At 41.7% G+C, this 15,398-nt stretch overlaps 1 protein-coding gene across 1 annotated transcript in view; it reads left to right on the top strand.

Moving 5' to 3' along the window:
* The first annotated feature begins 4,484 nt into the window (after positions 1-4,484).
* ANKMY2 (ankyrin repeat and MYND domain containing 2) overlaps positions 4,485-15,398 on the top strand; it is a 37,130-nt gene continuing 26,216 nt past the window's right edge. The window contains exon 1 of the mRNA XM_010712796.2: positions 4,485-4,637. Coding sequence (XP_010711098.1) covers positions 4,485-4,637 — 153 coding nt within the window. The remainder of the gene's footprint in view (positions 4,638-15,398) is intronic.

The following is a 15,398-nucleotide window of genomic DNA, read 5'->3' as shown; positions in this document are numbered from 1 at the left end:
AAAAAAAAAGCCAAACAAGAAAACAAGAGATGGTCAGCAAATCCAGCTCTCCCTACATGAGAAACGGTTCAAATCCGAGCAGGAATAGTAAGGAAGAAGCCTCTGCCTTTAGGGCAGGCACCTTGCCTGCCAGCCCAGAGCACCAGGATAGAGTTGGTCCCATCACCGGAGTCACAACTGGTGCAAGGAGCCACCAAACTGACAGCCAAACAGAAAGAGCTACATATTGCAGAGCCCTACGGTGCGTCCCAATGGTCCTGGCCCTGTATCTGCTAGGCCCTGCCAGTTACTGCTGCACACCCTGCAGGTCTCCAGGTCGTTGGCATGGACAGTTTGCTCATCCAGGGCTGAGCTTTACCATACAAGAAACTTCATCCTTTGGACACGTTCTCTTAAGAAATTTGGTTTTACATAAATCTGTATTATTTCTGTTTCTCCATCATGGATTCCTCCAACACAAATTTCAACATGGAATCTTATGTTGCTGCAGGCCCAGTTCAAAAGTATGTCCCTTTGCAAGCACTTGCTACCACCTAAGAAGAGAAACTCACTGGCTAGAAAGATACCATCAACCACATGTTATTACCTAAGCAATGGCCTCCCCTCCTCAAAAGCTCACACAGCAGTTAGCAGTGCTCTTAAGTAAGTAACACTGTTCCCATTCACCACTCTCTCCTAGTTGCAGCGTCACCAACGAGCCACTTCAGTAGTGCTTCAGATGTGTAGCTTGGCAATCCACTGCTCTCTAGGGTAGCTCTGTGATTTATCAGCAGTCAGAAAATGCCAGCATGCACTGGAATGTGCCAAGTCCACAGTCAAGACTGGTTTTGCTTCCTACAAGTCATATGAAAAATAGCAACCAAGCCAGTTATACTGAGAGGCTGACATTCATAACTGTGATTTAAAGCTACTGTCTTAACAGAGAGTATTTCAGAACAAACACCACTCTACATTGCCTTCTGGAAAATGCTCCCACACATCTGCAAGGAGAGAAAAAACATACTGCAATACCACAGGATCTTCTGAAGTGCTGTCAAATCCCAGCCCCTCTTCACAAGGGAGCTCAGACATCTCTTTCCCCCCACGCAGCTGCCTCAGAGGCTGAGAAGTAGGAGGTGTGCTCAGGAAATACACCACAGCCCTGAGCAACAGGCCAGCCTTCAGCCATGGACCAACCAGATGTGACGCTTACCTGCTTCTATTATTCATAGAAGATGAGAGTACAAAATATAATATTCTCCCACGTATTTCTCCCTGGGTTTATTTGCCCCCCCCCGATGCCTCAGCCCTTGCCCATGAGCTTTAGACAGTTTCGAGCAAGCCACACAGCAGGCATGAACCAATCTTGCAGCCACTGGACTGGTACCAGCACTGTCTACTTCCTTAGTGAAAAAAAAATGCAGCTTTGAGAGCAAAGAACAGAACAAAGGCATCTGACCTCAGCCTAGGAACACTTACTATAAAAGATAGAAATGCATATGCTAAATTTCTAATGTTAGACTTCCTCCGCAGAATTGTTAAGACTGGAAAGATCCCTAAGATCATTAAGTCCAACCACTGACCCTTCATCACCACACAGCTAAGTCACACCCCTCAGTGCCACATCCACATTTCTTTAACATCTCCTGGAACAGCAACTGCCCCCTTGGGCAGCCCACTCCAATGCATTACTACACTTTCAGAGAAGAAATTTTTCCCTAATATGAAACCCAAATCTCCCCTTGTGCAACTAAAGGCTATTCCCTTTCATCCCATCATTAGTTACACAGGAGAAGAGGTCAACCCCCACCTCACTAGCCTCCTTTCAGGTAGCTGTAGAGAGATACAAGGTCTCCCTGAGCCTCCTCTTCTCCAGACTAAACAATTCTAGCTCCTTCAGCACCCCCTCACAAGACCTGTGTTCCAGACCACTCACCAGCATCATTCCCCTTCTCTGAACATGCTCCAGGATCTCAGTGTCTTACTTGTAGTGAGGGCCCAAACTTGAATGCAGTACTCGAGGTGTGGCCTCACCAAGGTTGAATACAGGGTGATGCATCACCTCCTGTTCCTGCTGGCAACACTATTCCTGAGACAAGCCAGCACACCACTGGCCTTCTCAACCACTTCTGATGTGGAGTATTTTTAAACTGCTTGAAGAGTAGTACGCAGCTTAAGGTAGGCTATCAGATTTTAAAACTGTTCATATTTAAAATAATATAAAATATGACCTTTAGGACATCCGGGAACAAGAGAAAAAAAGGAAAAAGCAGTTAACGTAAGAGTTGCCACTTGTGGCAGACTAAATGACTAGAGGTCAGTGCAACAGAAGAGACTCTTGAACAGTTAATTACTAGGAATGAGAGCTCTGCCTTCTATATTTAACTTTAAATACACTGCGCTTTAATCCGTTTGAGTGAGGGTCAGGCTTTATAAGGCACTCTCTAAGGCACTGGCCCAGCAAGAGCAAAGGCACAGTCACCAAGCGGCCACAGGAACATGAGCCTGAGCAAAACGAACCCAGTGATCTCTACAACCCCAGGACCAATCTCCAGCGCAAATGACACCAGGTACTGTGAGCGACTGTTGAAGTGCTGCTGCCACAACAGGTGCCTGGATGACCATTTCAAATTTGAAGTGAATGCAATGAAAAAAAAAAACAACCAACAAATAACCAAGCATGTACTGACAACCAACTCTGAAGTGACGGCTGAAAGCCGTAAGTTCAGCATGGCAGCATGAAATTTGCACAGAGCATTGCATCTGATAGCACCACATTAAGCATGTCTATCAGTAGTCATATATTTCTCAAACCTTGCAATCAGAAACTTTGATTTTCTACATACGTTTTACTTTTTGAAAGATACAGGATGACTCAAAGCAAAGGCAAGTTTTGAAATGCCAGCTAGCTAACTCAGAATGGTTTATGAGGCATAAAGGCAATATGGATGGATAGGGTAGGATGGAAACACTGCCAAAAAGAAAACCTCAAACACTCATCCTAATGACTTGAAGTCCAACATCCTCTATGATTTGTATGAGTTGTTAGCAGGAAATAGAGCAAGAGATGTGGAAGTGACAGCTCCTTACTATACTTCTTACAGACTCCACTCTGCTACAGCAGATGGGAGAAGCTCGGCAAAAGCCATTTCACTGTTCATTCTCTCTTTTGTATTTAGAAAACCTCCAGCAGAAAATTCATGTTCAAACTGCACATCCAGCTTCCCAGTATTTAAGAATCAGGACACAGATACCATCAGACAGCCTGGTACCAGTCAGAATGGGTCTGAGACTGCTGGTAACTGAGTGGTAGCTATCAAAAATTAAAAACGATTTGACTTTAAACAATTTCTCAAACTGCACTCCCACTTTCCTTGAGAGCCTCCTACAAAACAGATTCATACTTAAGAAGCACTCAAGTTGCAAGAGTTGGTGATATAGAAATTTTAATAACTGAACAACCCCTGCAACACAATTAGAAGTTTTAGTAATCAATAAAACCAGTTTTAACTAATAAAATAAAAACAGCAACAAAGTGCAAAGCTTTCAGCAAACTCAAACTTGCTGAAAAATTAGAAAAATGCATTTTTTTAATCTATGCCACAGGGAAATCTTATGATGATTAATTCCTCAATTATTTAAAGCCTCAATAGGGCTGACGTTTCTGCCAATCTGAAATACTGAAAACATTTGGTCTTGGAAATACATACCTCAAGTTGAGTGTATAAATACTGGAAACTTTTATCCGAACTAAATCTATTTTTCTAAGCATCGTTTCACACCTGAACAAAAAATTCAGAATCACTTGAGATTCTTCAAATGTGAACACATTCATGATGAATTCAAAATTCACTGCTTCATAGCAGTGAAACTTCCCCTTGACAGACATCATGCCACACATCAGCAAAATAAAAAAAAAACAACAAAAACACCACATAAAGGTAATATTTTTCTATAGAAAAAAAAAAAAAATTAAGGTCAAGCCTTTCCATACAGGACATTAAGAGGTTTTACTGGGTCTTTTTCAACCAGGAAGGCAATTATGCATTTTCACCTTCGCATCAAGTCTCAGGCTTAGATCTGGGGCTTTTTTCTTCTTTCAGCAAGACAAAGAATACATTAAAAGCCAATTAAATACCTCACTCCAGCAGCAGGGAAGAAGGGCTGGCACTCCTGCTCAAAACAAGCAACTCCCTTCATTGCTGGGAAGGCAACAGGAGTGTGAGCTAACAGAACCTGAAGGTAGAAAGTCCATAAATAATCACCAGTGCAGAGGAACAAAGCATGTTAGGGGACATTAGGACAGAGAGACACGACGTAGCCACAGGGTCTTGCCAAATCCTTGTCAGGCTTCCCACTTTCCACTGTGATGCTCAGTCCCTGTTGAGATCTCTCTGCAAGTGTTTCACAGCAGTTGCAGGTGGCAGAGGAGGGTGGGAGCACATAACACCAACCCCACAACCCATGTGCTCACCTCACAACCGCAGCGCCTTCACTGCACTAATATGGTTGTCACCCTTGTGAGAAATTCACCTTGGGAGCCCACGTATCCTGGATGTGGTCAGCATGAAGAAGCACTGAGCTTACACCTGAGCCTGGATGGCTTCTTGCCAGGAACACAGCAGCAGCAACACCCTCCTGAAATTCACACTGACACAGTAAGGAAATAAAAGGCTCTGCCTGCTGTTTGCAAGGCCCCAAGTGCTGAGGATGTGAAAGAAGACTGCCTACAGAAACATCTCCTCAGCCTCTTTTCCCTTGTTAATCACAATTGTGGCTCAGCTCTAAGGGAGGGGCACTTGCTGCCTTTCCACAAGTTCTCTCGATCTGGCCTGACCTGTACTGTTTCATGATCATTTTCCCACTCTTGGCCTCCGCTCCTAAAACATGATTTTCTTTTTCAAAAGGACTAAATACCTGAAGGGCTGCAACTTCAACCATGACATGAAAGAGCCATGCTGGGAGTTGCAAGCTTTATCTTGATACTCTGCCTGCAAAGACCACCACTAGAGTTACAGCACTGAGGAAGTCTTTATCCCAAGGACCTCATTATAAAGAGCCAGGAAAGCAGGAGCCAGGCCCCAGCCAGTTCAAAATTCCCCCACATCTTTACTCCAAGTATGATCTCAATGGCTACAGGCTGGGATTAATAATCTTACAGTTGTGTGACTGCTTATCAATCTCCTTTTTCAGTATTTATTTATAAAACAACACTGTTAATCCACATGTTTTTTGCAGGAAAATACATCTTCTGTTACGGATTATTTTTGCTTATGATATTACAGTGGTTGAAGCAACCAGATTCTGACCTTTAATCTCATACTTGGAAGCATGCCATAGTTAACAGCAGATATCATGTTTGGCATTCTTAATATAGTGTTGTAGCAGGTATTATACAAGAGCACTGAGTGTACTCTGCCTTTCCCAAAGGAGCTTTCCAGAAGCTCTGAAGACTTGCCTTGGCTTTTTTGTTTAAATCACTGGATGGTGTTTTTCCACACCAGAGTAAGCACCCACTGCAATAAAAGCACTTGTTTCTTCTGTGTTTCCTCTTTCCCATTAGACTTAATAAAGAGCAACTGGAACTTGTTTCATTCTGTATCAAGTACCCAACTAGTAGAAAACAAGTATCAGAACAGAATGAAAGCACATTAAAAGAAAAAAAGAATTGCACTCACGCAAAAAAATAGTCCAGTCAAGAATTCTGTGTGATCTGTGATTAGTTACCCAGCTGACAACTACAGAAGCACAGGCAAAAACGAGAAGACAAAGCTCACCGGAATTAGCATAAATCACATCACCTAACTGTGAACTGGGATACACAGGGATATGCTTTGGGAAAAAACCCAAAGAGCCCCACAGCTGCTAATTAACTCACAATCACAGACTGAATTAAATACACAACACAATGCATGTATCCAATGCATGTATTGCAGGCTTTTATTCGGTCACTAACCAAGAATGTCTAAAGAAGCTGCTCAGTTGAATAGAGAGGGGAAAACAAAGTAGAAACCTCCCACAGCAAAGCACTCCCGAAGTACTCCACAAAGACAATTGCAAATTGAACCACTAAGGAAATGGTTTGTGTCACATCAGCAGCCACATGTAATACGCACAAGTCACGGCACAGTCAAAAAGAACAGAAAAAGATTCTTAATCATTGACAGGTAAAAATACAAGTCAAGCAAATGAAATCATACACTTGGGTTGACACACACAAAAAAGTTATCTTTCAGTAGCAAGGCTTCTTTCAGCAGCTAGGAGTTAGACACAGTTCTGAGAGGGTAAGGTATTAATGGGAGCTTTTCAGTTTAGAGCTCTCTCCCACTGCTGTGCTTGTAACTCACGTACTCCCAAGAAAACGCAGATGATGTATTGCTACAGATCACTTTGGATCTGAACACCAATTTTAAGGTGATGGTAGTCATCCAAATCAAAGCTTGGCAGCAGAAAAATAGAGGATAAAAAAGGATTGGCAGAGATTAGGATCAGGTTAACATAGAAAATGAGCAGAACGTAATACTTCTCCAAAGTTAACAAGTATTTTGTTTGTTTGCTTTAATGCAAGATCCCATTTTCAATGGACTGAGTAGATGTTAAAACAGGACTGATTAATTCAGAGAAGCATTAGCCGTGCTATTTGTCTTGGAGAAATAGAACCATCTCAACAGTCACTGTAAGGACTTTGCTTAGGAAAGATAGCCCATATGAAGTTCTGCAAAAACATAGCTACAAAGGCACAGCTGCCATAAATTAGCTCAATTCTCCAAGCAATGTCTAGTAGAGAAAGCTGTATTGCTGTTCACAATACACTGAAAAACAACCATTCACTGGAGCCACGTTATTTCATTCCTTTGCACCAACAGTCTAATTTGCAACAAACCAAAATCTATGAGTATACAGCAGAAATCATGTTAAAAAGTTATCAGAGAAGCTTAATTGCTAGCATGAGGCTCGTCAGACACAAGACAGTGTAAGAACAGCCTGGTAATGAAGGCAAGTCCAAGAAGAGCAGATTTGTCACATGCGGAGCCAATCCTTCACTGAAGTCCACCCTGTTTCTCTTTTTTAGTGCATGGTGACAGCTGAATTTTCCATGTCAACCCTACTCATACTACTCAACATTCACAACAGTAAAATCAGAGATGTGGTGATTCTCTCTCCCTTGCTGTCTTACAGTTCTGAGCAGCAATGAGAGCCCAGGATCCCACCAGCACCTGCAACATACAGCACTGCAGGATTTGAAAACTCCAAAGCTGTTGTCAACACAGTAAGGGCTGGAAGTAAATAAATAAATAAATGCCAAGTGTCAATTCTGCAGAAAGCCATGCCTCCCAGCTGCTAACAGTATAGTATTTCATGGACTAAATACAGTAATCGGAGGAAGGATGTATTAATAGTCAGCACCTCTTACGGACTTGCAAGTGGTAGAGGCCTCCGCTTCAGTGACAACTGAAATCAAGCTTTAATATATAATTCCCTAATTATTTCTTCAAAGTTTTCAGAAGAAAAGTAGTTCACCAAGTTAACGCAAGACTTTGAGTAATGAATGAGCTTTCAGATACACGAATTCTGGTATTTCTTGCTAAAAAGAGGTGGCACCAAGAGCCAGCAGGAGAAACACACAACGCTTTGCACCATGTCAGCTATTCCAAACACAGCAACTAATGCTGTTAGCAGCATTCACTTGGGCAGCAAATAAGCCTGTAACTGACTTGCATCACTGCATCCCCAATGCCTCCTGCTCCCTGGGGTACTTCCTCCTCCTCCCAGCTGACTGACCACACTTACAGCACACAGTTACTGCACGGATCACTGAACTCCTAAATGGGTGATACAAGTACTAAACATCCAGGAACCTTCCATATGAGAACAGGTAACTGGCTTTTAGGCAGATTGATACAATTCCTTGCAGTCTTAGCTAGGCTAATTCTATGGCAACATCACCCAGCAATGCGTGGTACAGAACCCCTGTTTACCCTTGGCAGGTCAGAAAAATGACAGAAGAAACTGAACAAGTAGAGAGGGTCACAGCAGGTGCTATCCTACAAAAGTTGGCAGCTAACTGAGAGTTCTCAGTCTTACTTCAGAACATAATTTCTTCTGCTGTGTGCAGAAACTCTAAAGCTCTTAAGGTGGAAGAGGCCATTCAAGAGATAGGCTATCAAGCACAAGGATGATACAACCTCCTACACTGAAAATTACTGCAAGTGTGACAAATGTATAAATTAAAAACAAGCAGCATTCCTATCTGTTTATTTCTATACACAATATTTATTAAAAACAACAAAAACAACAGAAAACAACAAGACAACTCACCCTATCCACCTACCACAGGCCACTTTCAGGGACCAGACTCTGGAACAAAGGCCAACTTGTCTCAGTTTGCAAATCAAGCATTGTCAGGAAAGTTACAGGCATAATCTATTCCACATAGCTTCATAACATTACTCCAAGAAAGGCTGTCCCTTAAACCCACAAAGGCACAGGGCAAGAGTTAAACCACCACTGCAGAATAATCCACTTGGGAGTACTACGTCAAAAGCACAGCGAGCTAGGTAACAGACCAATAAGGCCAGGGAGAGAGGAAAAACAACAAAAATTACAAGCAAATCATAAAATCGTTTGAGTTGGAAGGGTTCTTTAAAAGTCATCTAGTCCAACTCCCCTGCAAAGAACACAAGGGACACTTACAGCTAGATCAGGTTGCTCAGAGTTTGAATGTCTCCAGAGATGGGACATCCACCACCATGCTGAGCAACCTGCTCCAGTGCTGAGAACTGACGTGAGTCAGCATGCTGTAATTTTGTAAAAGGATATAAATTTGTTTCTTTTAAAGAGGGAACGCATTTAAAATGATTGTTTTCATTATGAAAAGAGCAGAAGCACACTGATGTTTAATACATACATGCAGGCAGCTTTACTCTAGTTCCTCTTTCTCCTACTGTTCCATGTGATGTCAGTCTTAGCATTGTGACATCTGAATTTTCAGAACTGATGTCAGTGTTACAAGAACATATAAAGATTAAAGAGCAAAAATAAACTCACAAAACAAAAATACGCCAAACCAATCTAAAGGAAAACCAAATTCAAGCAACCTCTCAAGCTTTCAAAATAGAAAGGCAGAGTACAGACAGAGATGGACAGGCTTCCCCCCCATGCTTCAGAATTTTTTTTTCCCCCCAGAAGGGCTCTGGTATTGGGCATTCAAATGATGAAGATCTATGGCAAGAGCTCTTTTTAAAGAAGAAAACAAAATAATAAGAAGACAGAGCAATTCAGTTATGTTTCTACCTTCACTAAAAACACAAATACACCTACACTGACTGCTCACACATCAGAACAGATGGAGGCCTATCTTGGCACCTCATCTTCTCTCATTTCAAGAGTTCAGATTCTCCTTTCAAATTTTTTTTCCACGTTGTATCTGGACATAAATTTCACTAAATGCAATGCTTATGTGATAATACATATGTATAAAACCAAGAATATGTCTGTATTGGTAATCTGATCTTCCATCCCTTCGATATTCAGGAGACTTGAACATCAATCACAGAATGGCCAGGGTTGGAAAGGACCTCAAGGATCATGAATCTCCAACTCCCCTGCCACAGGCAGGGCCACCAACCTCCACATTTAATACTAGACCAGGCTGCCCATGGCCCCATCCAATCTGGCCTTGAATACCTCTAGGGACGGGACATCCACAACCTCTCTGGGCAGCCTGGGCATCACATTGTCCCAAAGAAATCAGTCTATGTATAAAAACAGCATTACAATAATGACTATGAATGCTATGTGTCTTGATAGTTTTGCTCCTCAAAAAGAATTGTTCATGAGATATTCTGTTTGTAATTACAATCAGGTGATTCAAAGCTGCTGGCAGTCTTAGAGTTACTTCAGAGTAACTTTAGAATTAAGAACAGTCACAAAGCAGTGGCTGCTGTACACAGTATGAATTGAGAGTTCTGACTGTGGAACAGCTCCCCAAACTGCACCTGAAATGTTGGGAAGAAATAATCAATTCTGCTCTATCAAACAGTACTCTACAAATCAATCCTACTCTACTCATCTGGGCTTCACACAAATACCACACTGAGCCAGCTACGGATTTCCACTCATGAACCAGCATGCTGTCAGATACAAAACCCCATTCCACCATATAGACAGAAAATCCCAGCTGAGGATAGGAACAATGACACTGCAGCTGCTCCTGAAGGGCTGACCACACACCACAGCTGTCAGCTCTGCTTGGAGCAAAATACAAGGAAATCAATGCCATTACATGTGAGGACCAACACCTACTTCACTGTTGATCACCTCACCAAGCAGTCAGCTGCACCAAACCCATACCCACTTTCCTGACTGAGCAGCCAACTGTCAGACCTCAAAAGTCAAAAAATAACCAAGAATGGACATCTAAGTGTGACCTTGCAACCCTTGGCTCTTTTCACTAGTAGAAAAAAGTAAACATTTCTACAAAACAGTTTGTCTAAAACATTCTGCTTGTCAACCTTTGGGTAAAATCTAATCAGAATCCTCCATAAACAGGCTCCAGCTTTTTGAACTGGATCAAAGGGACTGGGCCATAAGTTTCCAGCTTCTTTCATTTGCCCCTACAGCACTACAGAAGTTCACATCTGTCCATTTACAGTCCGTGAGAAAAAAAATCCATAGCTCAGTGACAGGTAAAAGCATCTCAGAGCTGGAGTTTCAGTGTACAGTCAAGGTTAACAACAGTGCAATTGCTAATAGCATACTCTCGCTTCTCTAGGTAAATCAGTACACTTCATTGCTTGTATTTCTTAAGTGATTCACAGAACTTCCCCTGTGTGCTAAGAAGTTTCACAACCACTTCACCACAAACATTCCCAGTGAATGGGTTCAGCGTGAGACCACAAGCACCCACCCACACCCAGCTCACTTTCCTGCCATCAACAGTTCACATAGGAGTTACTCATTTCTAACCCCTGCATCACAATCACCGGAACAGGTTTAATAACTTTTTGAATGAGCACAAACCACGCTAGCCAGCACTGCTTCCTCCAGTAGCAGCATGCATCCGGCCTGCAGTTGTTTGACCTGTATCAGTGTCAATTCAGCACAATGGTACTTGATACTATTAATAGGGAAATCTATTTTATTGTTTGGAGCATCATTCTTCATGCAGTAGAAAGACCAACATCGACAATCTACTTCTGCAGGTGGCATAATAAATGTTCCACTGGGTGTATGTCTGTAGGCATATACATGAAAATGAATCATCGAATGGCCTGGGTTGAAAAGGACCACAATGATCATCTAGTTTCAACAACCCTGCTATGTGCAGGGTTGCCAACCACCAGACCAGGCTGCTCAGAGTCACATCAGCTGGCCTGAATGCCTCCAGGGATGAGGCATCCACAACCTCCTTGGGCAACCTGTTCCAGTGCGTCACCAACCTCTGAGTGAAAAACTTCCTCCTAATATCTAACCTAAACCTCTCCTGTCTCAGTTTAAAACCATTCCCCCTTGTCCTATCACTATCCTCCCTCGTAAACAGCCATTCCCCCTCCTGTTTATATGTTCCCTTCAAGTACTGGAAGGCCACAATGAGGTCTCCCCAGAGCCTTCTCTTCTCCAAGCTAAACAATCCCAGTTCCCTCAACCTTTCTTCATAGGAGAGGTGTGCCATCTCTGAAATGCACATGGAAATGAATGTGAATAAAAGTTACATTAGATTTGTACAGCTGATTTCCTACAGGAATGCATGACACTAAGAATTTAGAAGGTTTCTTAATGAGACAGCTAAAGGATTTCTTGCCTTGAATTGGAAAAAAAAAAAAAAAAGATGAAAGGGTTGGTTTGTTTCTCTGAGGACTTCATAAAGACAGACCAATTAACCCAGGGCTCCTCAATGTGGATTTCAGACATCTAGAAAAATTTCTATGAATTACATTAACTTTCAATGAAAAACAAGCACACACCACATTTTGGTGCTACACTGCATGACTTAATGAGAGAAACAGAAGCTTCTCCAAAACAAACAAAGAAACCCAAACAGTTAACAGCTACTGCATCAATTGCACTATGAGGGAAAGGAAAAAAAAGACAAAGGAGACTTTTCTAATTTTAAGAAGCGAACTGATGCTAAAATCCCCAAAATGTAGACCTGTTCAGTCATGGAGTCAGTCTCATCAGGCCACAACACCACCTTTGTACCCCTGACAAATACCAGATCAGAATGCAAACCTATTTTGATCAAAGAACTTGTCAGCAGCTGTTTAACACAAAACACAGGGAAATGGGGAAAGGAGCCACACCCAGGAGATAGAGGCAACCCACAGAGGGCATTAAACTCCCAAGCTGATCTTCTGACCAAACTAATTTTATCTATGTTGGCTAACACAGAAAAGGCTGCAGACCGAGCAGCATCTCGTAATCACTTCTTTTCTAAAGGGTTCTTCTCAACCATTTAAAACAACAAACATATTTTGTTTATCTAACTTTAAAGGCAAACAAGTGAGTAGCCCTCTGCCTACCACTGCTCAATAACATGCTGCTAAGGCACATCTTGTGCCTTATCAGAAGAATAACTTCAGTGGACCATTTCTAGAGAAGCAGAGGACCTTATTCATAAAAACAAAAGCTAAAACGAAGGGACCATTTAAGCCTGCAAATTACAAACTGCTGAGCTGCTTATACCTCTTTTTCTGCATGAAAACATATCTCAAAAAGAACAAAAAAAACACCAAAGCACATTAAATAGCAGTTATTACAAGGAACTGCAACCCCAAAGCTGTATTTAATTGTTTCATCTGGAATAGCTGAAGGAGTTGCAGAAGGGTGTAGCTCACTGTGATTTAAGACATCAGAGGTTTCCTGCCTCTTCCCCCAACTGACCTTTCTGTCTCAGACTGTACTGAGCATTTTTCCTTGCACGTCTTGTCTGTCCTCAATTCTAATGCTCACCAGAGATAATCCATCCTTCTTACAGCTGGCTGAAAGCAATAATCCTGTCTGCTACTATGAGTCTGCAATAACTGCAAACAATTGCTGTACAAAACGTCTGCAACTGACATTAGGAGTAACTCAACACAGAGCAAATGCTTCTACAAGACTCCAAAACATAACTACATATGAAATAATCAATTTAAAATACTCTACAGAACAACCTCAATGCAAACACTGCTCCTAAACCACATTTCTAATTTAAAAGCTCTATGAAGCATAGAAACAAACAGCTGTTACAGAGTCACTGCTATGGTAGGAATTACTACTACTAAGACATTTCCAAGAAATGTTTTCCTGCTTTCCAGGAATTTGAAAAACAAAACATAACTTAAAAAAATATATATATATATAATGTATTTTATACAGAGGAAGCTTTTTGGTTATATTAAAACATTCTTGGTGATAAAGGCATTCCTAGAGACCGAGTGGGAACAAGACAACAGGAACAAAGCTGCTACCTACCGTACATACCAGCCCTTACCCATGTTCTAGCTTCCATGCTTGTTCATGCCCCACTCACCTCCCAACTGCTTCCCTCAGCCTAGGAGGTGCACCAGGGATGCCCTGGCCTTATCCACCCCATGGCAAAACTGTGACCTGATAAATTTTTCTGCTACCTACGAACAGGACTGCCCCATTTTTGCAGCATGCAGCCACACTTCACAGACAATCAGAACTGTTACACCAGTCACTGTCAATGCTTCTTGTCAATTAGTACTTCTTCCTCCAAATCTGAGTATTTCACTCTGCTCTCAGCTTTATGGCATACAGGAGACTCCACATACATTATGCTGCTTTAAATACAAGCACCACACCACTGCACTTATTCTCTGGTCGCTGGGCTCTTGTTTTACTTTACTCTAGCTTTGACCTCTGCAGCCTTCTACAAGATCTATGCTTTGATTTAAGCATGGCACAGCAAGGCTGAAAGGCTTTTTAGGCACCACACTCCATACACTGTTTTTTATAGGGAAAAGCAATAGACTTTCCCATTTGTCAATTTTCTTTTGACATACCAGCATTACTACTGAGTGAACCTTGAGTATTTTAGTTATCCTTGAAGAGATCATTGCTATTTTAAGTTAACAAGAACGTACCGTAAAAGCTGAGTGGAGAACTTGTAATCACAATGGATCGCATGGAAAAAGAAATGGTATCAGTAATCAAATCCAATCTTGAATAGGTAACCTTGGCAGTTCACAGGTGAAATTCACTATAGATGACATAATTAGAATGGAATTTTTTTACCTCCAGGGTTGGGCAGTGAGACAGACATAAAAGCAGCTTATTACCAGATGTGCAACACAAACATAAGAATTCTTAAATTTGAAAGGGAAGAATAATGTAACACTATAATGTAACACTATAATGCAGTGGGAAGTGCAGCCACAACAGAGGAATAGCAAAGTCCTAGGCTGCAACAAGTGAGGTTATGCTAAGTGCAGCAGCCATGGATATAGAAACAAGGGAAAGAATCTGCTTACCCTTGGAAAGCCTCAGCTACACACCAATCACCAGTGAGATACCCTTGCCTCCGCTGCCAACCCTTACATGAGGTTGGGGAAGGGGCGGATCCTGGCTCCACTCCTTCTGGTCACTCAGAAGCAATATTGCATGCACCTGAGCTGCCCTGGGTTGGCCCTACCTTCAGGAGGTGCTCAATCACTAGTTCAAGCTGTGACTTAGCAATTCCACTACCAATGAGAACAGAAAAAAACTGAGAAATGAAAGTCTCTCCCAAAATAATCAGAACTTAATAGCACATGCCGATTCAATACATAATTTTGCTCATCTATCCTAAACAGTCACCTCAGGCCTGCAAACAGGTGCAGCTCTGTATAGACGACTAGTATGTAAGCAGAGTTTAAATAATCTTAGCTAAAAATTTATTTCTAGATTACATCTAATTAGATACTTTTAACACAGATACCTCCATCATCACCATTCTTCATCACATAAAAGGTGATTGAGAGAAAATAACTTGGAGTCTCCACCCTGCATCTGGGTGCACACAGAGGTTCCAAGGACTTTGTTCTTCAGTGTTCTTCTACACAGAGATGTATTTCAGTTTTACATAATCGTACTTTAAAATCTCTAGAATTCTGAATTTATTTTAGCAGCACCAATGTGAAAAGGCACCACAAACCTATTCGTACAGAAGCTGTGGTATCCCATAATCACTTCACAAGGCATCAGGTGTAAAGCTTAAGTGGGAAAGAACTTAGTTTTACAAAAGATGCTTTGCTGTCTGATACACATAAACCTCATATGCACTTCAGAGCTTTTCAGCACAAAGCTGTTTGCACACCATTTGTTCTGTTACACGTGGAATAAAATTAAAGACTCTACCCACCTGGGGAAAAAATACATATATATGAAACAAATTACTTAAAAGCTGACTTTCTCTTAAAAAAAAAAAATACAAA

The sequence above is a fragment of the Meleagris gallopavo genome, chromosome 6, assembly GCF_000146605.3.
Source record: "Meleagris gallopavo isolate NT-WF06-2002-E0010 breed Aviagen turkey brand Nicholas breeding stock chromosome 6, Turkey_5.1, whole genome shotgun sequence".
Lineage (NCBI taxonomy): Eukaryota > Metazoa > Chordata > Aves > Galliformes > Phasianidae > Meleagris > Meleagris gallopavo.
This window is presented reverse-complemented; position numbering and strand designations above follow the sequence as displayed.